The sequence below is a fragment of the Podarcis bocagei genome (genome assembly GCF_964188305.1).
Source record: "Podarcis bocagei genome assembly, chromosome: 9".
NCBI classification, from domain to species: domain Eukaryota; kingdom Metazoa; phylum Chordata; class Lepidosauria; order Squamata; family Lacertidae; genus Podarcis; species Podarcis bocagei.
This window is the reverse complement of record NC_138134.1, coordinates 6414368-6437640: the sequence shown is the minus strand read 5'-3', so window position 1 is coordinate 6437640 and position 23273 is coordinate 6414368. Positions and strand designations below refer to the sequence as shown.

The window sequence follows — 23273 nt, the reverse complement described above, 5'->3', positions numbered from 1 at the left end:
ATGTCATGTGCCAGGAACTGTGACTTCAGGCAAAGTTTGAAGGTGACGGTGGCATATATAAGGAAATTAAGAAAACATCCCAGGCTCTTGATGAACAGCTACTGCTTCTGAATGAATGGCTTGGTGATCCTAAAATCCTTATAGGAATTGTTGAGAACAATCCAGAGGAAGGAAAATCAATCTCTAAGAATAGAGGAATGGGGACACCAATTCACAAAGGCTAATGCTGGCTCCTTGCAGACTCATGAAAGATGCTAAGGAAACACACTGCTCAGAATCACACTTTCTACTCTGGCTTTATTGCATAGGTTGTTAGAAGAAACACAAACACAGAATGTGGCTGAAGTACTTCTATGCAGGGGTTATTGATTCATTTATTTTTTAAGGCCAGACTAGGCAATGCATAAGACAAATCACATTTCACACAATTGCTTTCTTTTCTTTTCACCCATATGATATAAGAGAAGGGAAACAAGGTTTTAAAATGTGTGCTTGAAGTTTGATCTCCTGCTTAAAAGTGCTCCCTTTCCCCAAATGAAGATTACGGGATCAATTTTTGAAGCACTTCCCCATTTCTCTAATTGCTGAAGGTTACATCAAGGGCTCAAGTTGGGAAGCTAAGTGGTGCCTGGGTTGGATCTGGTTTGGCTCTCCAGATGTTGCTGGACCCCCATCACGCCTCACTTTTGGCCCTGCTGGGGCTGATGAAAGCTGGGTCCAACAACAGTCAGAGAGCCCCACTTTAGCCAACCATTCTAAAACTTTGAATAGCATGTCCCCATAAAGGAAGCAGCATCTGACCTGGTTTGACAACAGTGGCAGGCATTCCTACCTGGTAGTGGCCATGTTTTTTCCAACCCTGCTTGCACGAATCACTACTCGGAAGTGGTACCTGTCAGTGTGGCTGTGCTAGGTTAGAAGTTACTTTTGCCCTACTGGGAGGATTTTAGAGCATCTAAGCCGTGCCACTGCTCTGCTGGGCATTTAAGCACCAGGTGTTTCAGGAAAAGTGACACCAGCAGTGACAGTGAGATTTAAAACGCAGCAGCTCCAAGTCCCACCCAAGCATATTTAAAGGTTGTCTCTATGGCAATCAAAATCTCCCTTTTTGGATTGATTGGAGACATTTCAATCTGCTGGTGTATGAATTCTGAATAGGTTTGCCAGTGTATTTTTTTTCTGGCCCTACTCCTGGTCCTTTAACAGGAGCCTGGAATAAAAAGTTGCGCAGCTAAAGCTTTCTCTTCATATGGACATAGAAATGGGAAATGCTTTGGCTGCTAAATTCCTTCATGCTAGGTTCCTATTAAAGGCACAAAACAAAGAATAGTTATTTGTTGTAGTTATTTCCATAAGTGGAAATATGTGACCTAAGGCTACATAGGATTTCAGAGCACTTGCATTTAATGTGTAGTGTAACAGAAAACTTTTGGCAGATTCATCTCTTTTATTTACAAACAGAACCAGCTGATGTTCCCTCTGCAGTTATTACACATATTAAACATACAAGAATCTCATCTTCTTTTGCATTTAGTCACCATCTTTATACTTTAAAAGGCACTAAAATATACAAATATATACAAAGGCCAACATATGTACATTAGATGCTCTATCAAATAGGGGGGCTATTAAAAGGGATTTTCACTATGTTTTGTAAGTAACAGACTTAGATGTCATTGATTGTCCAGTGGATTGGCTCTGTCCAATCAATAGCAATATCCATTAGGACTCCAAGCAGCTTCTGGATCATTCTATGACCAGCTATATGATAGGATCATCCTAATGTGATAACAGCTTGGGAGTCAGTTAAAAAACAACCCACCAACTGCGTCCCTTGGTGGTTTGCACTAAACCAGAATCTATAAACAAAATGTGGTCATTTCAGTTCAGGAATTAACTGTGACCAACTGAGATCAGTACCCAAGTTGTCATCCTCAAGGCCAGGAAAACTGACATCTAGTAGGATTTTGCTCAAACTGTCATTCATGGTGTCCAGGACTAGGCCTTCCAAGAATGAATGGTTTTCAGGAAGAGCAGAGGCCTGAAGCTCTGGGGACGAGTGTTTGCTGGTTGCAGGAGAGCTGGTCAAGGGCCCAGAGACCATGTCATTGGTTTCTGCATTTAGGAGTGGCAGCTGTGGAGAATCACATGACGATGGCCTTAAGGGAGTGCTGCCAAGTCCCAGGATGTCCAAGTTGCCCTGAAGGGATATTAATGAGGTTGGAGGGGTTCTCACAGGACTGCAAAGCAGATCACTAGTTTCCTTGACAAAAGGTGCCAATCTCCAGGGGTCAGTAGTTGCCAGGAATGGTGCTGGGGTGGTTATGGGGGCTTTACTAGGTACGGAAGTAATGGGCAGCTTGCAGAACATCTCTTTTATTGCAGATTTAAAAGGAATGACTTCTCCCTGAGAGCAACTAAACTGAGATGTACTTTCCAGAGGATGAGTATCTGTTGCAAAGGGAGGGTCATTCCCCACCGTGCATGACTCTGACCTACTGGTGGGTTGCAGGAGGAGGACTGGTTCTTCAGAGGAAGGCAGGGCTAAGTGCTGTTTCCTTCTGGATCTGCCCATTACTTGCCTCTCTTGTTTCTTTATAACCAGTGTGTCCAACTTGCTCCGGGATGGCGACTTGAGAGCTGTAAATGGTCTCTTCTGCTTTGCAGGTGGGGCTGGAAGGACTATGTCTGGTGGTTCACCCAGTTGCTCTGGCTCTGCCTTTGTAGACGCTGTGGGGAGGAACTGAGGGGCCCATGTGTTGGAATGAAAGTTGTCACTCTCCTCTTTTATATGCAGGGCTGGGGCGAATGATTCTTTGCTGATCCAACAGGCGTCCTGCTTTATGGACTGCTGGGATGTAAATGGAGATAGCTCTCCGTCACAAGTCTCCTCCTTGATGGGGATGGGAGCTGGGAGCAGGGTTGGCTCTTCACTGGACGGCAACACCTGCAATAGGAAGACAGAATGAGAGACAGTAAAGTATATTTGACAGCAAGATATTGGTAAAAAAAACCCCTCACAAATCAAGGAAATAACAGAAAAGTTAAGGACATTACAGTAAGATACAGATGTGCATGTATGTGTGTCTTGATGGGTGCTCTGCTTTAACCATTTGTAACGAGCTTTCCACAAATGTTCACTGAGGAGAAATCTCTTCCTGGCAATTGACATATGAAGATGAGGGCAAGGCAAGAGGTTGCTCTGTCTCTCTTAGTATTGGGGAGCAGTGTCACTCTCATCCCCTGAAACACTCCAGTACTTGGGGGACCACATGACAGAGGCAGGTATAGCCAAAAGGTCCAACAACATCTGGAGGGTCAAAGCTTCCCTGTCCCTAGGCTACACAAGCAGCACACCTTCAACAGGATCAGCTGTGAAAGAAATGCTGCCTTTTACCCCCAAGTCCAATCAGCCATCGTGGGCAGCTGGTAACTGGAAGCTAGTCAGCTCCTTATTTAAAGCTCTCTGAATCCTGTAGGACTTGTTCAGAGCACTGTGGAACTCCCTCCTCAGACAGGTTCCATTTTAATCCTTTAGGCCCCAAAATTCATCCTTTTCTTTCAAGCTTTTAATTGTATTTGGGATCCCTATATGCTGGCTTTGGATTTTCAATCCTATCTGGGAGTAAGTCCCCTGAACCCAATGGGGCTGCCTTTTGAAAGATAATGCATCCGGTTGTGCAGTAAATGTCTTTTATTTTTTATTCTTTACTAATTAAATTTGTACAGGGACGCGGGTGGCGCTGTGGGTAAAACCTCAGTGCCTAGAACTTGCTGATCATATGGTCGGCGGTTCGAATCCCCACGGCGGGGTGAACTCCCATCGTTCGGTCCCAGCTCCTGCCCACCTAGCAGTTCGAAAGCACCTTTAAAGTGCAAGTAGATAAATAAGTACCGCTTTATAGTGGGAAGGTAAACGGCGTTTCCGTGTGCTGCGCTGGTACATCACCTTTCATCCAAAGATCCCGGGGTGGTTCACAACAGAAAAATACAAAATGGGAATGCAAAATACAACTGTTTTTTACTCCTTCTACTGGTTTATACTGGTAATTAATTTGTTTTGTAAGCTGCTTTGAGAGCTTTTAAAACCATTTAAATAATTTCCTAATTTTGGAGGGCTTCTTTATGGGTCATTGAAGCGGTTTTAATGTATTGCTTTTATTTTCTGCTATGCCTTTTTGGTTCTCAATCTTTTTTAGGTTGCTTAAAGATGTGATGTATAGTATACAATAAGTGACGCATACATCTGATGATGATAGTTACAGGTAGGTAGCCGTGTTGGTCTGCCATAGACTACGGCAGACCAACACGGCTATCTACCTGCAACTAGAACTATGGAAGGCACCACATTGAGCCGCATGAAATGGAAGTCCATCAACAAGCTATCTGAAGAAGTGTGCATGCACACAAAAGCTCATACCAATTACAAACTTAGTTGGTCTCTAAGGTGCTACTGGAAGGATTTTTTTTTATTTTATCTGATGATGTTGATGATAATGATAGTGTCTCGGGTGATTGTGGTGATTATACCCAATGAGTGCAATATCCTTTACAAAACAGCTCTATCAAATCAAGGCCTCAGTACAAATGTGGAATGAGGGGAACCACTCTGGAAGTGGGAAATGCCTGCCCCGACAGCCAGGCTGCAAATTTATTCTCATTCTCAGGCACAAGCATGGAGTTGGGTACTGATATACAGTCTGACCTTTGGAGCAATGCACACGGGTTTGCTGCTCTGCATGGTCTCTGAGGCACCCTGGGTTGCAGGAAGAGGCATCTTTGAAGAAGGTTGAAGGATGACGGACTGACTCAAAGGAAAGTGAATTGGAACTAGGTAGGAGTTGACACGTGGCAGCAAGGGCTTCATTTTTCGGCCTAGGAAGGAAAAAAGAGGTCTTAGCCCAGGATCTATAAAAGGTACTTCCTCAATTTTAATTGATCAGCCACCAGAGCCTTCCCAGTTTTGTACTGGGAAATCTTTGCTTTCATCTCAGTTGCATCAGTGTCCTCCTTCGATTCAAAACTGCACACAAGAGTAATTCCTTGCTGCTTTTCTGGGAATGGAAGCACTAGACTGACTATTGTGAGTATTCTACTGACAGCTTGTTGTGGCTTGGGAAGTACCGTATTTTTCGCTCTATAGGACACACCGGACCACAAGACACACCTAGTTTTTAGAGGGGGAAATCAAGAGTTTCTCGGGGCTGCCGGGGAAGCCCAGGTTCCCCCCCCCCAACCCCAAAGAGCAAAGAAGCCAAGACAGCGAGCAGGATCCATCCTGCTGGCTGTCTTGGCTTCTGCCATAGCCACGCAACCTCTCCAGCCGGGAGCTAAACCTCTCCAGCGTGGCTAAAGAAGCGTGGCTAAAGAAGCCAAGGCAGGGAGCGCGATCCATCCCGCTCGCTGCCTTGGCTTCCTCTTTAGCCTTGCACAGCCTTTCCCGGCTGCAGAGGCTGCGCGCGGCTATGGCAATTCCCCCACCTCCTGCAAAAGCCTACAGGAGCTGAGCACCCTTTAAGGAGCGCGCAGCTCCTGTGGGCTTTTCTACGAGGAGGGAGAAGGGACTAACTGGCCACGTCAGTCCCTTCTCCCTCCTGGGAAAAAGCCCGCAAGAGCCGCACGAAGCTCTTGGGGGCTTTTCCTGCCTGCCTCCCCCCCTTCATTCGCTAGATCACTAGCACCATGCTTTATGGTTGTACATAGACCTTTTATTTCAAACCTGGGAATTTTTCAATGTCTCCACATACACAGAAAGTCCCAGTCCTTAGCCAGTTAGTGGAGTTTGTATTATACCCAGACAGACGCAGGGGAAGAAGCTTGGAAAGATCTTGAATAATGAAGCTGCCTTCTGTCGAGTTAACCCAGGATCCTGCCAGATCAGTGCTACTCTGACGGGCAACAGAGGCCTTTCCCTGTACTTCTTTAAGTGGAGAAGTAAGGATTGAACCTGGGACTGTCTGCAAGTAAGCGTACGTGCTCTCATGTAGCAGGTACTTCCAGGTATTGCTGAGTGCCTGAAGGCTCTTCTGCGGGGCTGCAGTTTCATACAGGCGTTCACCTCCAGGCTAAGAATTCTGCCTGGCCCTTACGGAGGACTGACATTTACCCCCTGAACTTTGCTTTGCTGGTCTCTGCTTCCTGCCTTGCTTTGCCTTTTCCATTACAGCCCTCCAGCCCTCACATGCACACCAGGTGAATACCTCCAACATGTGTAGAAAACGCCCTTGTCACAGTTCCCATTAAATCCACTGTTGGGGTTTCGTTAGGGAGAAGAATTATGCCACTTTCCCTGGGATTGGTAGAGGTGTAGAGTATAGACTCACGTGCAGTCTGTGGCTCACTTTTACGACCGCTAGTGCCTCCCATACTCTTCTGTAGATCTGGAATGTGCCGCTTTTGCTGCTACATTAGTTTTAGATTAAGAGAGACAAGAAAACAAAAGTTAGAGAAGCTGCAATTGCCCAGCTGCTTTGTATGGATCCGGAGGGCAGTGCTGAACTAATATAAGGAATTTAACTGCCACAGAGCTATGGGGCAATATGTGTCACCTCCTGCTGCAAGCAGACACCCTTGTCTTTGCTGACTGTCACCCCACAAACCCCATAGAGCCTGACAGAGGTGGCACAACAGAACTCCTTCCACAGCTGTCCTTCAGGCAGGAAGGGGGGTGGAGAGAGAAAGGAGCTGAGTTTGATAACTCTCACTGCCTGAAGAAATAAAGATAAAAAGATTAATTGTGCAGTGTGTTTCGTTCTACCCAAGTTCAACATGCTTGAGAACAATGGCAGAAGAAAAGGAGCAGCAGCAAGCAGAGACAGCGCCACTTGATACACGGAGTCAGTCAAACTAGCTACTTGCAAGATTATGGAAAAGAGCTTTTAGTTTCAGTCCTATCAGCATTGTTGGCTGCTGTCGGGATGCAAGCGATGATGCCATGAGCCTGCCCTCCACTCACCCCCCCCCCATTGTGCTCTCTCTCACCGTGTTCTAGAAAGATATATTAAGAGGCTTCATTTGCTCCTTTAAACCAAGCATCACAACAGAAATAATCTAAAAATGCATTTGCAGGTGTGTTTTTTTGAACATACTGAAAACCCACCATTTGACCAAATATTTGCTTGTGCCCCAAATTAATAGGCGGTGAATAAACTTAAGTATCCACTCATCGGTCCGAGTAGCATGACTGTAGGTAGCCAAGGCGGCCCCTGCATTTTCCACACGCTTGAAGGAGGCACAGAAGGGGAAGCTGCAGGAGGATCTCAGCTCTGACTAGTAAAGCAACCTCTATACATCTGCAGGCACCGAAAGAGGGAAGAAAGAAACCCAAGCCCAACCAGGAGGGAAGGTCTTACTGATTCCAAGGGCCCGGGTGATGCTGGTGACTGCACATCCAGTGGCTGGTGGTGGCCAAGTATACAAAAGGAATGAAAAGGAAATTGTCAGCTAAACCGGAGAACAAAGGAACATTTGGGCACAGCAGACAGTACAGAACAATCTGTGAGTCCTCAGTGAGAAAGTATGCTGAAAGTTTTGTACAATACCAAACGCTTCCAGAGCTTCCAGTGATCAGAAGGTTAGCCCTGTTTGAGGCTAGATTGGGGGAGAACAAGGAACAGGCTCTTTTCAACTAAAACTTTTAAAATAACCAGGCCAAACCACAAAGTGGGTTTCCAGGTTCATGCAACCCGCCACCCTCCAACACAACTTTCTCTTAGCAAGGAAAGAAGTGTGGGTTGTCCATAGCAATCCATGGAGAAATGCAAAAATGGAAAAAAATTAGCCCCTTTTCTTCCTTAGGGTCTTGGAGTGTGTGTTATTTTTAAATTTTTGCCAACCTTTATACACACAACCCATTTGCATCTACAAGGCACTGGAGTGCAAGGCTTTGATATGCAAATAAGCTGTGGATTTGGCTTAGAAAAAAACTGAGACATATTTTGTACAGAGGAATTGTATGGAGGGAATCCAAATCTCTGCCTAACCTCCAGCCTGAAGCATTAACAGGCTGCCATAAGGCACACTCTGTCAGCCAAGCCCATTACAAACTGCAATGGTGGGTAACGATCTGGATTTGACATTTTTTAAACATTTGTGAAAAACAAACTTTTCAGATGAACGCATTTTGCTTGAGGGTAGACATACTGCTACCCATTGACTACTATGTTAATATATCAGATTTCTCCATTAATTCCTAGTTTTCCCAGTTTTCATCCCAATGTTTAAAAATGACTTCTCAATGGCAACCAGGAATTCATGTGTCTAGACTAGAGGTGGGGACCATAGAATCATGGCAGAGTTGGAAAGGACCCAAAGGATCACTGGATCCTATCCTGCAATACAGGAATCTCAGCTAAAGAATTCCAGACAGATGGCCATCCAAGCTGTTTAAAAACCTTCAATAAAGGAGTCTGCTACCTTCCAAGGTAGTCAGTTCCACTGTCAAACAGCTCTGTCAGATAGTTCTCATGCACACATTCTAGCTTGTCATTATCCTTCTTAAATTGCCCAGAACTGGTTGAAGTATTCCAGGTGGGGTCTGACCAAGGCAGAATAGAGTGGGACTCTTCCTTCCCTTGATCTGGACACTAGACTTCTGTTGATGCAGCCTAGAACAGCATTAGCTCTTTGCTGCTGCATCATGCTGTTGAGTCATGTTAAGCTTGTGGATCCTTTTCACATGTACCACTGGCAAACCAGTTGTCCCAGATCCTATACTTGTGCATCTGGTTCTTCCTGCCTAAGTGCAGAACCTTTCATCTGTCCTATTGAAATTCATGTTGTTACTTTTGGCTCAGCTCTCCAATCTGTTATCCTGATTCTGTCTTCCGCAGCATTAGCTACCCCTCCCAGTTTGGTGTCTTCTGCTAATTTGATAAACATCCCTTAAATTCCTTCATCCAAGTTGTATATAAAGATGGAGAACAACAACGGGCTCAGGACAGAACCCTGTGGCACCCCATTTGTCACTTTTTTCCAAGATGATGAGGAAATATTGGTAAACACTCTTGGGGTTCGGTCAGTCAACCAGCTACAATTCCACCTAACAATAATCTTCTGCAGCCCAAATTTTACCAGCTTCTCTGCAAGAATTTCATGGAGGACTTGTGTCAAAAGGCTTACTGAAATCAAAGTATGTTAGCTCCACATCCTGTGGCCCTCTGGATACTCCTGGACTACAATTCCCATCATCCCTAACCGTTGGCCATGGGAGTTGAAGTCCAGCAACAGTTGAAGGGCCACATATTCCCCACACTTATCTAGACAATGAGATAGCATTCTTTAACCCTTTTAAAAGGTTTATAGCCACACCAGTACTTAAGACTTTCCTTTCTGTGAATTCAAGTGATCCATTTCCCTTCTAATACCAAACCTAGGTGATCCAATGCTCACCAGCATGTCTTCACCTGCCTCCTCAGAATGGAAATAGCCAGGTGCTTGAGAAATCAGGAATTGTTAGGGCAATCTCCTTTTCTGCATGAAAGGTACTCACTTTGAACACCTGGTCCAGTGTCAAATAGCGGTTGGCTTCAGGGTGAATGGTCCAGAATGAGATTTTGCCATTGGCAGATGTCTCTCGAACAAACATGTCATGAAGAGAAAGATTGTGCCTTATAGAGTTCTGGATGGGAAAGGAGAAATGCTTGCTGTTTTTTTGTTATCAGTGGATTCTTCAGATGAAATCTTGATAATTCACAAAGACCTTGGCTCTGTATCTACAGGGGCTGTGCCCCTGCCATATTCCCCACTTTAACCCCCTAGGGCTTCCTCTTCCCGCCCCATGCAACTGCTGAGATCACTTTTCACCTTTCCAACCCGATTTTGCAAGCCACTTCTCTTCTGTAGCCCTACTTTGCACCCATTTTCACCTTTAACCCCATGTCCATGACTCCTCCTCCTCCTCCTTTTGTGCAAGCTCCTTTGCACACAAACCAGCCCCATGGCAACCTGATGCATCTTGCTCCTCCCACACATTGTAACTACTAAGCAGCCTTTTTGCCTTCTGCTCAATTTTGAAGTGACCACCCCATTATTCTTCAGACCACTTCATGCCCCTGCTTTCATCTTCACTCCCATTCCCATTCCTCCCTCTTTGCTCCCATATTTTCATCTTCATTCCTTTTCCATTCACCCTCCTTACTTTTCTCAACTCTCCCTTGCACCGATCACCCTGCATTTCCATGCCTTATCCTCTCCCCTCTGGCGCAGCCCCATCTGCCCACACTCCCCAATGCTGATATCTGTTACTGTACCTTTAAGACGAATGGCTTCTTAAGAGCAAGCCTCTGATTTGGCTTGTTCAGTGGGAGAAGATTAAATTCAGTTGGTGGATGTTGTGTTTATATGGAACTTTGCTTGTTAATAAAATATCTCTTCTAAATTACTGTATTGAATCTGGAACTGGTACCAGGAGTGAAATACATTATGTGAAGGTACTGTGACATATTTGAGGGCTCTGCATCTTTGATCTCTCTTGCACAAGGCAGTTGAGCAACAGGGCAAAGTTTAAAAGAGCCCTCGTTTTCCGTTCAGTGCTTCTCCCTCCTTGCTTTATTCAGACAAGAAGTCTGAGTAAAGTTGAGAACTATTTCATTTAAGGTAACATCTGGTGATACGGGGGTTCTCTTTGTGGTGATTATTAAGTGGCAACTTCTTTGTATATGCAAACAGATGCTTGGTTTTGGAGTCAGGAACTGATGAGCATGCATGTCTGAACCAGGAGAGTTTGCTTGCCAATTTAAGTAAGCTGTTTTGTGGTTCATTTCATATTCTGAATTCACTTCCATGGCCCCAAGGCCAGTTAATACTTATAGTCATCGCTTCACGGCTGCAGTACAAATGGATGTTTTCCATATAAATGTGAACAATCCATCAGAAGTCAAGCAGCACATATAATATGCTTCAGTAAAGTCGCTTCACACAAACCACTGGACCCACAAATGCTAAATGATCAAGTGATGCACACTGATGTGTGCCTTTCTTACATGCAATTGCATGGAGTTGCTTCCACAATAATTTAGAACAGCGTAACACAGATGGCAGGTATATACACTCTCTCCCCCAGGAATTTGTGGGCAAGGCATTGTAAATATACAGTATGGCAAGAGACCATAAATGAGTGACTATAACCTCACATGCATACTAAAAACACCAGGCTCATCAAGATTGTTAATTTTTGCAATAATGCAACTCCACAAAGGGTTCACATCAATGCCTGTTCATATCAAACTGCTTTTCATCCTCGTTTTATTAGCTATATGCATATGTTTGTGTGTGTGTGTGTGTGTGCTGCAATTCCGCACAGGTATCAAGAAAGCACAGAAAGTGAAATAAATTGTACAGCAAAACTTCCCGAGAACCTCAATTTTCTTAAAAACAAAACAAGAAAAAATACACAACCACAGGTTTGTAGCATTTCTGGCTGAAAAGATGTTCACCCACTTTGAAGGATAATACCTGCAGAAATCTCAGAAGCACAGGTGTGGAATAGGAGTGCATAGCTCCTTACCCCTCCTTGTGATAATACACTCGAGGAATTATTCACAATATGGACCTATAACAAAACACTGCAGTGCAGGCTGCTCCTTTTCAGTGCTTCCATTAGTTGGCAAGGCTCCCCTCCGTTCTACCTGCCTTTGTCTTCCCCTTGACCTCACAGTCAGCATTACATGGCTACTGAGAAACCCCCCGGCCTGTAGTCTCCCCCAATGTTTTTTGTACAGTGGTACCTCTACTTATGGATGTGATCCGTTCCAGGGTGCTGTTCGCACCCCGAAAATGTCCATAAGTAGAGTGCCGCTTCCGCACATGACGCAATAGAGTGCTCCTGCGCATATGTGAAGCGTGCAGAACTCTTCTGCGTGTGTGGCAGAACCCGGAAGTATACACTTCCGGGTTTGCCGTGTTCGCAACCTGAAAATACACAACATGAACCTAACACAACTAGAGGTATGACTGTACTTCTCCAAACCTTGGGGTGCCCCCAAGCCTGCTACAAACTGAACATAAGAAACAGGGGGAATCCTATTCAAAACAAGAAAAACAGAATTATGCAAAAGCAGATGAATTATGTTAATGTGCTTAATTTCTATGGTTAATGTAAGTTGCAGGATTCTGCTTTTCTTGGAACAGCATTTTAATTTTTTCCCTGCAGAATACACATAGCCCTGGTAACATTTGCACCTGAAGGGAGAAAACTGACAGTTGTTTGCATAATGCACTTTCTTTTCAGGTCACAGTGTTTGTTACCTTCCAGCCGGGCTTGGCTACATGCTTGAAATAAGGGAAATGGTCCTCAATCCAGGTGTAGATCTCTTTCAGCATCATGCGCTTCTTCTCAGTGCTGTTGATGGCAAACTGGATCATGGCCATATAGGAGTAGGGGGGACGTTCAGAGAAGGACTCCTGCCATAAGGTCGTAGAGGAAGACGCTGCAGAACCTTCCTCGGCCTGACAAGAAGACAATATGAAGGGTGCAGGGCCTGTAGAATGTTAGTTATATGAAGAGCTTCTGGATTTTGATGTGCCAAACAGTGAACCTCTGAATAGGTTAGGGTTAGCCATTTTAATGGGCAAATATTTAAAGTCCACAGAGCTGCATCCCTGCTTGCCAACCCCCACTCGTGAAGCCCCCACCTGCTCCTCAGAGAAAGGAAACCTTTTTGGCTCCATGAGTGAGATCTTTACTTTGATTGGCCCTCTTGGCCAAATCTGACAGGTGGGTGGGGTAAAACGGGAGTGGGCAGGGGATACAAACCCTGCTTGAATCAGGAGCGGGCTTGGATGGAATCCTAGCAAACTGAGCAGGATTAAACCTCCATTCATCAAAGGATAAGCAGGGGTGAAATCCTGCTCAGTCTGACTGTGAACCCATGTTCTTCCTGTGCATCTCAGCCAGACAACACTTCTGCCTCAGGAGCAGGGAGGTGCAGAGTGGTGGCAGAACAGGACGGTTTTAGGGAAGCTGCCCCAGCCTGCTCTAATAGTTCTTCTGCAAATTGTCTGGGCTGCCCACCTGCATGCATCTCCCTAGTCCTCTTCTCAAGGTCCATTAGCAAAGCATTTCACAGAAGTCTGTTGCAATACTGTAATTCGCAGGCCTACCTGTGACCGCCAGCCAAACTGCTGCATGGCAACGGTCTTCCCTTCTTATGCTATGTACGGTTAATTTAGCAGAAACATAACATTGAGGCTTACATTAGGAAAACCCAGGTTTCCTTACTGTGTTTGTGAAACTACATAGTCTGTGTGCTGCAGTGAACAGAATGTGGGGCATGAGTCAGGTTTAAATTCCTCCCAAGCAACAAAGCTGCTCGCCGCATGACCCTGCACCAGCTGTTCTCTCCCTGGTGAACATCAAGGTGGGATTGCAATGCAATAATTGCAATCCATTATAATTTATAGCATTATGCAAATATGAATTAAAGCAACCCATACGCTGGGAACAAGTAGCCTGCCGTTGCTATCAGGTGAAAGAAAGGTGCACTTAAGAATGAAGGTTCCCATCTAAGCAAGGACATTTCATGGAACATTTGGCACCATAAATATAAATATCTGCAGTGTTCAGCCAGTTTGCAGTGAGCCTCCTTGCCCATACAGGGTTGCAGTTACCAATCCAGAGATCTCCTCTGCACTTTAAATTATGAAGTGCCTGAAGATAAAAAGTCGACAGCAGCTTATCCCACGCTAGAAGCACTGCTGGTCCTTCTGTCTACCTCCTTCCCTCCCTCCCCTTAAGTCCTGCTCACTACAGTGGGTAGAAGGGGGCAGGCAGACCAACACTGGGAAATAAGCAGATGAGAGGGGTCTCTGCAGCCTGGTCTCAAGAGAGCGCAGGTACAAGAGGAGTCTCTGAATTGCAGCCTGGCCCTATGCACAGACACCTGGCTCGGCTTCTCTTTCCTTGGCTGTTATTTGGCTGCACACCTTGCTTACCTTAACAGCTTTCTGCTTGGGGGTCTTGTTCTCCTTCTCTGTTTCCTTTTTCACACTGCAAAGGCTCAGTCCACTGCAGCCCACATTGCCCAGCCACAGAATGTTAGTCAGACTGTTGTCCAAGACACTGCTTGTTGCCTCCGCACTGCCTAGATAAATACAAACTCTTAAGTTCTCATTCTGTAGTCCTAGATTCCCAAAAGAAGGCTTCCAGCTTGAGCCTTAAACAGCAGAGTTCAGAGTTTTAAGTAGCGAGAGAGGCCCACAATGGAGTTTGGGAAGCAGCACTTGAAATAAATTGAGCTTCACATACTGTCGCTGCTCAGTCCCATGCACAGTTATGGTTGCCAACATGTTATTGGTCCTGCTTCTGTGCCTTGAAGTACAGTCTGACAGACAGAAATTTAAGAATGTAGATATTATCGTTGAAGGAGAACAGTCAATCTCGGTTGTCAAACATTCAACCTCTGAAACGTTCAGCAACTGAGGCGCAGCTTCCGACTGGTTGCAAGAGCTTCTTGTACTCAAGCAGAAGCTGTGTTGGACATTTGGGTTCCAAAAAACATTCGAAAACCAGAACATTTACTTCCGGGTTTTCAGCGTTCGGGAGCCAAAACATTCAAAAATGGAGCCGTTTGAGAACCAAGGTTTGACTGTACTAGATTCTATTCCCATTATTATATGTTGTAATTCCTGGAATGCAGGGGGTTGGACTAGATGGGTCCCCTCCAACTCTATAATTCTATGGTGCTATGATTTTACCAGTCTTTTATGAATCTTTAGTAAAAGACAATATATAATTTAAAGATTGGAAACTGACATCCGCAGATTTAAACCATAAGCCCCCCGGCTTTTGCTATGTTATCTTTAAGGCTGCCTCATTCCTTGCCTGGAACAATTTGTTCTAGTTCCACCACAATTTTTCCTGCCTACCACGTTCAAAGTAGCAGAATTGTGATCTTCATTTCCTATACTCATTCCATAGACATGCCCCTGTCAAAGGAATTAATTTGCTCTGAACCCGGTGCAAGGAAATCCATTTCCCCAGCAGAGGAAATGTAACAAACACCTTCCCCTGTACCTCTGCCTTTCCTACCCAGGCTGTCACAGCAGATTATATAGTACATGGTGGAAAGCACCATTCAGTCACAGCCTGCTGTCATTTTCATATTAAAAGGTAGAGGGACCTCTGACCATTAGGTCCAGTCATGGCCGACTCTGGGGTTGCGGCGCTCATCTCACTTTACTGGCCGAGGGAGCCAGCGTACAGTCATGTGGCCAGCATGACTAAGCCGCTTCTGGCGAACCAGAGCACCGCACGGAAACGCCGTTTACCTTCCCGCCGGAGTGGTACCTATTTATCTACTTGCACTTTGACGTGCTTTTGAACTGCTAGGTTGGCAGGAGCAGGGACCGAGCAACAGGAGCTCACCCCGTCACGGGGATTCGAACTGCCAACCTTCTGATCGGCAAGTCCTAGGCTCTGTGGTTTAGCCCACAGCGCCACCCGCGTCCCTCATTTTCATATTACTCGCACATAGAGACACTTCTACTTTAATTGCCAATTACAGGGTAAATTGAATGGGGCTATATATCTCTGGCCTCATGCTCTGCACACTTGCCACTCTCAAGCGGCAACTTTAGAGATGGGAGACTATGAGGAGTGCACTTTGCACACAAAAAGAGCACTTTGTACAGAATAGCAATCTGTTGTGAGGACAGGCTAACACCTCTCTGCTTAGAACAGGTTCCCTGCTTCAAGACTCCAGGGCACAAGGACCCAACAGCACCCTCCACTCCACCAACCGGGGGCGCCAGGACAGAGCACTGCACACAGGTAAGTAAGGGAACATATAATACCTGGTACACTTTCCACCACCACCCCCTTTGCCATTTCGGAATACTGTATTTTGCACCAACTCCTCTCTCCTAAAAGCAGTGCTTTTGGGGTTAAAAAAGAGGTGCCAGTACTCACATCTTGATATATGCGTTGTGGGTGCCAGCACAAAAGAGGTGATGGTACTCCATACTGGTGAGTAGACCCAAAATGCACTGCCTAAAAGCCATCCTCCCCACCCCCCAAATAGGCCCTGTCCCTCTCCCCACCAACTAGCAGGAGTCAATCAAAGAGAGGGCTGCCCCATGTGTCATAAGAAAAAGAACTACATACTGTTTTCTTCCGGTTCTCGTCCATCCATAGACAGCAACTCTTCCATTAATGCAGAGCTTTGCCCAATGTGCTTTTCATCCTCTCCTGCCTTGTCGTGTGCAGTGCTGTGCTCCTCATCAGATTTGAAAAGATTCTTGAACTCTCTTCTCTCCATTCTAGGAGAGCTGCTACTGATGAGAATAAATTTGCTAGGCCCATTGCTGCCAGATTCTTTCCCCTTGGCTGTTAGAGCATCAATGATACTTTGGACATCTGTGTTAGCAGGAATAGCTACCACCTGGGCATCTGACAAGGTCGGGTGGTCTATTATCTTAATCCCCCCCACAGGGACTTCTCGATTTCCGGGTTCCGTTTTGTTTGTGCCGTGCTCCTTAGGATTTGCTTCTTCCTGCTTAGGAGACCCAACATTCTGGCCACTTGGCTCATCTCCTGCTAAGGCGCTCGCAGCATCGCTATGTGGGAAAGACAGCTTCCGTCTCTTGAGAATCAGGGGCCTGTGAGGGCTGCTCTTCATCCTTGACCTGTGCAGTCAATCTCCATTGAGGACAGAATGAAGGAACCTGAGAAACACAAAGAACAACATTTCTGTCCAGTTATGAGAACATGTGACAAATTGCGAGGGAGTGTCTGGAAATCAGCTGCTAGGTTTCCTGCAATATGCTTTTTAAATAAATGAATGGTGTTCTACAGTAGGAATCTTCAACCTTTTCAAACCTTGGGTCCACATTTAACCCAAACATGTTTTTGAGGATCTATTTCTTGATATTGTGCCCCACCTTGAACCAGTGGGTCTCGCCCCGCTACTCTACCTCAGGATCAAATAGTAAATGCAGTAAACACAGTAAATGCAGGTATGCAAAATAAGAGCTGATTAATGATACATATGCAACATCAAAGTTTCAGAAACAGTACATCTCTGAATATCATTCGATGGGGAGCAGCACAAAGGCTACTGCCTCCCAGGCCCTGTTGGTGGCTTCCAAAAGCATATGGTTTGCCACTGTTGTTATGCATGGACTGGGTTGCCTATGGTATGATAGCTAGATCAGGCAAGGAAAGTTTTCCAAACTGGAGTTTAGAACTGGATTCCCCTCTCCCTTTGGGAACATTAATGTGCTAGAAATGACCAGCCCAGATATGAACAGTCAGGCAGCTACTAACTTTTCATTTGGACCAGTAACTTTTGTGGTTTGTGTGCGAGGCTTAGCAAAATTAAGGAAATAAAGAAATTAAAGCTCAGAATAAGACTTTAATTTCCTTATTCTTGGAGGGAATGTGCTATCAGGCTTTCTCATTACCATAAAAAATATGCTGCTAGCTATAAAAGTTTGGATGGGATGTGAGCAAATAAACTGCAGCTGAATTCAGAAAAGATGGAGGTAAAGTTAGTGGGTAATTCAAAGGACTGGGCAGGTGGCATTCTGTTCTGGATGGAGTGGCACTCAAAGCTTGAAGGTGCTGTTTGATCTGGCATGAATTGCTTTCCACCCTGTCGGACTAGTACATCAAGTGCAATTCCTCCTGGACAGCCTTGAGGGCCCCGTCTGCCTGCCCTCCTGAGGTCCCAGACCTATGGAAAAGCAAGCAGCAAAGTGCAGGAGCTGGGCCTTGGAAGCGCTGGTTCAGTTACACCCAAGTGCCTGACACTTTTGTCTTTAAGCACTAAGATTTTAATCCTATTGCCAATGTGTTTTTACTGCTCTACTACAGTGGTGCCTCGCAAGACGAAAAGAATTCGTTCCGCGAGTCTTTTCGTCTTGCGATGTTTTTCGTCTTGCGAAGCACGGTCCGTCGCAACTGCGCCTCTTCAAGCGGCTTTTTAAAAAAAGCGCAAGACGTTTTCGTCTTCCGAAGCAAACCCATAGGGAAATTCGTCTAGCGAAGCAACGCAAAAACGGAAAACCCTTTTGTCTAGCGAGTTTTTCGTCTTGCGAGGCATTCGTCTTGCGGGGCACCACTGTAGTTTAAACTGTTTCTGAACTGTTTAATTTTGATTTTTTTAAAAAATATATATATATCTTCAAGCTGCTCTACGTCTGCGAGCACTAATACTGAGGGGTAGGATATCAATCTCATATCTAGCTTATTAACTAACTAAGAGAAGACTCCCCGGAAAAGACCCTGATGTTGGGAAAGATGGAGGGCACAAGGAGAAGGGGACAACAGATGACGAGATGGTTGTATAGTGTTCTCAAAGCTACCAGCATGAGTTGGACCAAACTGCGGGAGGCAGTGGAAGACAGGAGTGCCTGGCGTGCTCTGGTCCAGGGGGTCACGAAGAGTCAGACACGACTAAACAACTAAACAACAAGATATTTTCATGATGAACTCCCAGTGTGCAGTGTTAGAAATTGGGATAGAAAAGCTAGGAGCCAAATGGCTCCTGGGACCTGGGTTGTGGGCACGAAAACAGAAAGTCTAGTTGCCATTTCTGGGGAGGGTCAGCAACACTTTTTATTTATTATTTTGTTAAGCATGAACTAATATGCAATTCACAAAAGTGACACATTGTTAATATCACACAAATTAAACAAGTATGAATGGAAATTGTTAATACTTGTTTAATTTGGTGTTTACAATAAAAGTACTGGTACCATAGTTCAGTTTTCAAAACACTCTACTCTTTATTGTTAAACTCCTTAACATATTGCCTATCCTTAACATATGCTTTGAGGCTTCAAATACATTTCAGTAATCCTTGAGTGTCAGCCAGGCGCAGAAAATGTCACCCAGACCTTTTGAGGTGCTCACAAATGGATAATTTTTAGGTGCGAAAGTGCCTGGCGCCCTGCTAATTTCAAACCCTGCCAGTGTGGTAGGCTCTCCCCATTGAGAAGAGGCAAGCACAGAAGCTGGCAAACCTTGATTTTTGCACCATGGGGAGAGAAGGCTCCAGCCTCTTTCCAGATTCAGAAGCTGAAGTCTTTCTTGCCTTCATAATTTTGAGTCTAGATTACTGAAATGTTCTTAATGTAGGGCTACCCTTAATGATAGCTCAGAAGCTTCAACTAGTACAAATGGAGCAGCCCGCCTTCTGATGGGAATGGGTTAGCAAGTGTCTGTTAAACTGGGGGCTCCTGCCTGTATTCTGGGCACAATGCAAGGCACTGGTTATTATTACCTTTAAAGCCATAAATAGACGGGACTAAGAGTTTCATTGGTTTTTACTAGTGTATTATCTGAGGTTTTCCCCATTTCCTCCCGTAAGTACTGGAAACAGCTGGCAATGTCCTGGCAACTACTTTTTCCCTGGAAAAAAGCTGATCCTGCAAGGAAACGAGATAAAATCCTTCACAATCCCGGTATTTATTTATTTTAAAATAAATTTCTTAATTTCATTTTGCAGTATATAATAAACAAGAACTGTTACAAGCGTCTTGAATGTCTTTGCATTATTCACCCATAAGAGCATTCAGAATATAATGAATGAAAGGAAAATACTTTGTCACACCATACAAATTACAACACCAGAATATACTCTAATCAAGAAGTCCTTTTGTGTTCTTCCTGTCTCATGTAAGATAAAAACTCTTGCTATGCCATGTAAAAAGAATTCGAGTTGTCCCCATTTCATCCCGTAAGTACTGGAAACAGCTGGCAATGGCTTTGCCATTACTTTTTCCCTGGAAAAAAGCTGATCCTGCATGGAAATGAGATAAAAACCTTCATAATCCCAGTATCACCCAAAGAAAACTGTATTGGCTGCCTCCATAAGAAGTCTTTGCACCTCAGAACATGGCCAGCTCTTGGTTCATGTAAGGCTTTGGCCAAGCTCATCCTGCTTTGCCAAAATTCACTTCAGAACGCATCCCAAACATTTCTGCAACCATATATACCAAACAAGGGAAGAGCAGCAGTGATGAGCAAACTCTGCCATTATGGTTCCTCCCCAGTTCAGTTTTGAAAACCTCTGCCCCAGAAGAACTGGCGGGGAAAGTCCCACATTGAAATAACAAATAGAAGAAGAGGGGAAACATGTTCCTGAGCTGAATGACAACCATTTGAGAAAGCACAGGCCATTCTTCAAAAATCTATCCAACTGTCGTTTCTTGAAATCAGAAATCTTTGCTCCTGTGGCTATTCTGGTGAGCATAGATGTAACTGATCAGATTTAATGGAGGACAAGAGGGACGTATACATTTGTCTTATCTCCATGGTAAAGTTAAAGGGACCCCTGACCATTAGGTCCAGTCGTGATCGACTCTGGGGTTGCGGCGCTCATCTCGCTTTACTGGCTGAGGGAGCCGGCATACAGCTTCCGGGTCATGTGGCCAGCATGACTAAGCCGCTTCTGGCGAACCAGAGCAGCACACGGAAATGCCCTTTACCTTCCCACTGGAGCAGTACCTATTTATCTACTTGCACTTTGACATGCTTTCAAACTGCTAGATTGGCAGGAGCACGGACCGAGCAACGGAGGCTCACCCCATCGCAGGGATGCAAACCACCGACCTTCTGATCGGCAAGTCCTAGGCACTGTGGTTTAACCCACAGCGCCACCCACCTCCCTATCCCCATGGTAACGAGGCTCAAATGTTCAGGAATAACTAAACTGGAAGGTATTTCCCAAGGGAGCTAGCTCAGCAAGCTGCTAATGATAGAGTAATTAATAACAACATTTTCTCACCAAATGGAGCACAAAAATAAGATGAACTCATCTCATCAAGTTCCTATGTGGCAGAACTGCCCCTCCACAGTCTCCATGCAGCCGTTAACCGAGGCCAACCAGTAGGAATGCCCAACATTCCATGGAGGTTATTATTACTCTCCCTCCGGCATCAAGCGCATAGGAGCTACACAAGCTTTTCCCAGCATCACAATGAGCAGTCTTCAAAATATGGCTAACATTCATCCCTTTAAAAATCTTAGCTATTATAATCACCCCATGTGAAGGACTTGGTAACTTTGTAAACTCTTGTTGCAATTGACATTGATGATTGAGCAAAAGGACTGGGCAGTAACAACCTTCTTTGCCCATCTATTTGTTTACACATGAACAGTTTATTCAAAGTTGCCTATTCATGTAGCTGATCATACAGTCATACCTCGGGTTACCGACGCTTCAGGTTGCGTTTTTTTGGGTTATGGACCCGCCGAAACCCGGAAGTACTGGAACGGGTTACTTCTGGGTTTCGGCGGTCGTGCATGCACAGAAGTGCTAAATCGTGCTTTGCGCATAAGTACCAATTCACAACCTGCACGTGCGCAGACGCGGCGCTGCAGGTTGCGAACGTGCCTCCCGCACGGATCACGTTCGCAGCCTGAGCGTCCACTGTATACATCATTGTCTGAAGTTCATTAGAACATACTTCCAGGTAAGTGTATGTAGAATTGCAACCCCAAAGAGGTGCATTTATTTATTATTTAGTCCTAACTCCAGAACTGCTCAAGACTTAGCACTTCTCCCCAGAAGTTCAGCATGGCTGATCAGCCAGAAGGAAAAGGAAAATGCTTTTAATATTTATTCTACTTATTATACAAGTGATGCTGATTCTTTCTTTTTTTGGCCAGTTTAAGAGAATGTTAGTTGGTATCCATTTGTCTCAGGAGACAATGGAAGACTGTGCTTTTGGAGGTAAAGACAAACTATTGGAGAGTTACAGCACATGGTGTGTCTCTAGACCAGTATGGGAATTTTGGATGCAGTTAGGGCAGATGAAGGTGTCTGGTTGTGCTGGTGCACGTGTACCATGTAGCCTCTGTCATGTTTTTTGGACAAATTGCTGTCATTTCCTGCCTTCATGAATACTGGTCCATAGGAAGCACCTCAATCTTGCTTTGCAGCATGGTTGCATTCTTTTATAAGAAAACTGTGGGATAACTAGCCTCATATAACCTGCATGCTTAAGTCTAATCAATGCACTAAAGTATTAAAACCACAGAATAAGCTGTCACCTGCTAGGCTTTTCTCACCTTGGGAGGGACTAAGTGATCAAGCCTTTGTTCACCTTCAGGCTACCAGAGAAGTTCAAAGTGTGCAAAGGTTTTGAGCTGGTTGCTACAGCTCAGACTGCATGGCTCTCACAAGCCATTATTGTGTTCCTATACCAATAATTTAGGAACTTCCACTATTGCAACTAAATCAGGTTTTACTGCCTGTGCAACATTTTCTGACTGCTGTATGGAAAAGCATATGAACTTGGCCTTTGGAGTTTATAAATAAAACATTATTACCTTACTTTTTTTCTATGCTGGGGAAAAGGGGAACTTTGGAAGAAATTTAGAAGGGCATATTTTAAAGGTCTAACAGCTTATACTTCCTTGCTTTGCTGCACATTCTGTGATTTAAAATCTGTGCTGGGGTTCTTGCACCAAAGAGTACTGTACTTGCCCAAACTGGATCTTGACATCTAGGAATTCTCCTGTTTACATACCATTTTTTCCCTTGCCACCAGCAAAAACAATAATAAGAAATAATTGCACCTCACTGCTGCTGCCCACAAAACACCCTCATATTCCCAGCCTTGCCCAAGGTGGGGGGGGGGGGATGAAGCAAGGGACAGAGTCAGGCAAAAGCTGGAGATTCAATAGCAATTACTGTACTGTTAAGCTTTTCTCTCTCTTTGTTGTTGTAGGAAAACCATATACTTATATGAAAGGGCTGGTGCTGTGCAGTTTTTATTGTAGTTACTGGTATGTTTTAAACAGATTTTATACGTGTATCTGGTTTTAATTCTATCAGTGTTTAGGGTTTTTTATGATTAGTTTTTCTACGTTTTTAGCAGCTCTTTAGCAGAGAAAAAGCTGGGGTATGAATATAATAATAGTAGTAATAATAGTAACAGTAGCACCACCACCACCAGCTGCGCCTTTCTGGGGCTCCTTGGCCCCTCCTGGCCGCGGGGCGAGTTCGCGCAGGACTAGCGCCTTAACTGAAAGCGCCGTTGAGACGCCGAGCTTACGTCACCTTCGGCAGCGCCGCCTTGCTCGCTCGCTCGCTCCCGGCCGGGAATCTCCTCCTCGGGCTCCGCCGCTCGGCTCCGGGGCGGGAGGGGGACCCCGTTCCTGGCTCCTCGCGCCTGCCGGGGCGCGCGCGCGTGTCTTTGGCAAGCGCCGCCTGCCTCTTCGGGCCGCGGCCTCTTCGCCCCTCGCCCGGCTCCGCCGCCGCCGCCGCCTTTTCCTTCGTCCGTCCCGGTTGTTTGAATTTGGCGCCCGGAGAGCTCGGTCCGCG

General features: G+C 45.2%; 1 protein-coding gene across 5 annotated transcripts; it reads right to left on the bottom strand.

Moving 5' to 3' along the window:
- Window positions 1-280: 280 nt before the first annotated feature.
- On the bottom strand, window positions 281-23262 carry FOXM1 (forkhead box M1). 5 transcript variants are annotated; one of them, XM_081207683.1, is made up of 10 exons: window positions 23010-23261; window positions 19224-19368; window positions 16103-16662; window positions 13933-14081; window positions 12247-12447; window positions 9491-9619; window positions 7353-7397; window positions 6324-6402; window positions 4706-4875; window positions 281-2947 (listed from the first exon to the last, which is right to left on the bottom strand). In XM_081207683.1, exons 3-10 carry the CDS (start codon window positions 16614-16616, stop codon window positions 1877-1879), a joined length of 2358 nt encoding a protein of 785 aa, XP_081063809.1. In that variant the 5' UTR covers window positions 16617-16662; window positions 19224-19368; window positions 23010-23261; the 3' UTR covers window positions 281-1876. The 5 variants fall into 5 exon arrangements, with proteins under 5 accessions (XP_081063809.1, XP_081063810.1, XP_081063811.1 ...); XM_081207684.1 differs by lacking the exon at window positions 23010-23261 and adding an exon at window positions 20730-20838; XM_081207685.1 differs by lacking the exon at window positions 19224-19368 and having other exon boundaries at window positions 23010-23262.
- Between the last annotated feature and the right edge of the window lie 11 nt (window positions 23263-23273).

Bases quoted from the DNA above. Each gene is read 5' to 3' on its own strand.
- FOXM1 (XM_081207685.1), bottom strand. From the start codon at position 16,616: ATGAAGAGCAGCCCTCACAGGCCCCTGATTCTCAAGAGACGGAAGCTG. The intron at 12,448-13,932 runs GTAAGCAAGGTG...TCTTCTTGTCAG, and splicing joins CCAAGCAGAAAGCTGTTAAG to GCCGAGGAAGGTTCTGCAGC. The intron at 6,403-7,352 runs GTAAGACCTTCC...AAACTAATGTAG, and splicing joins CACCCGGGCCCTTGGAATCA to CAGCAAAAGCGGCACATTCC.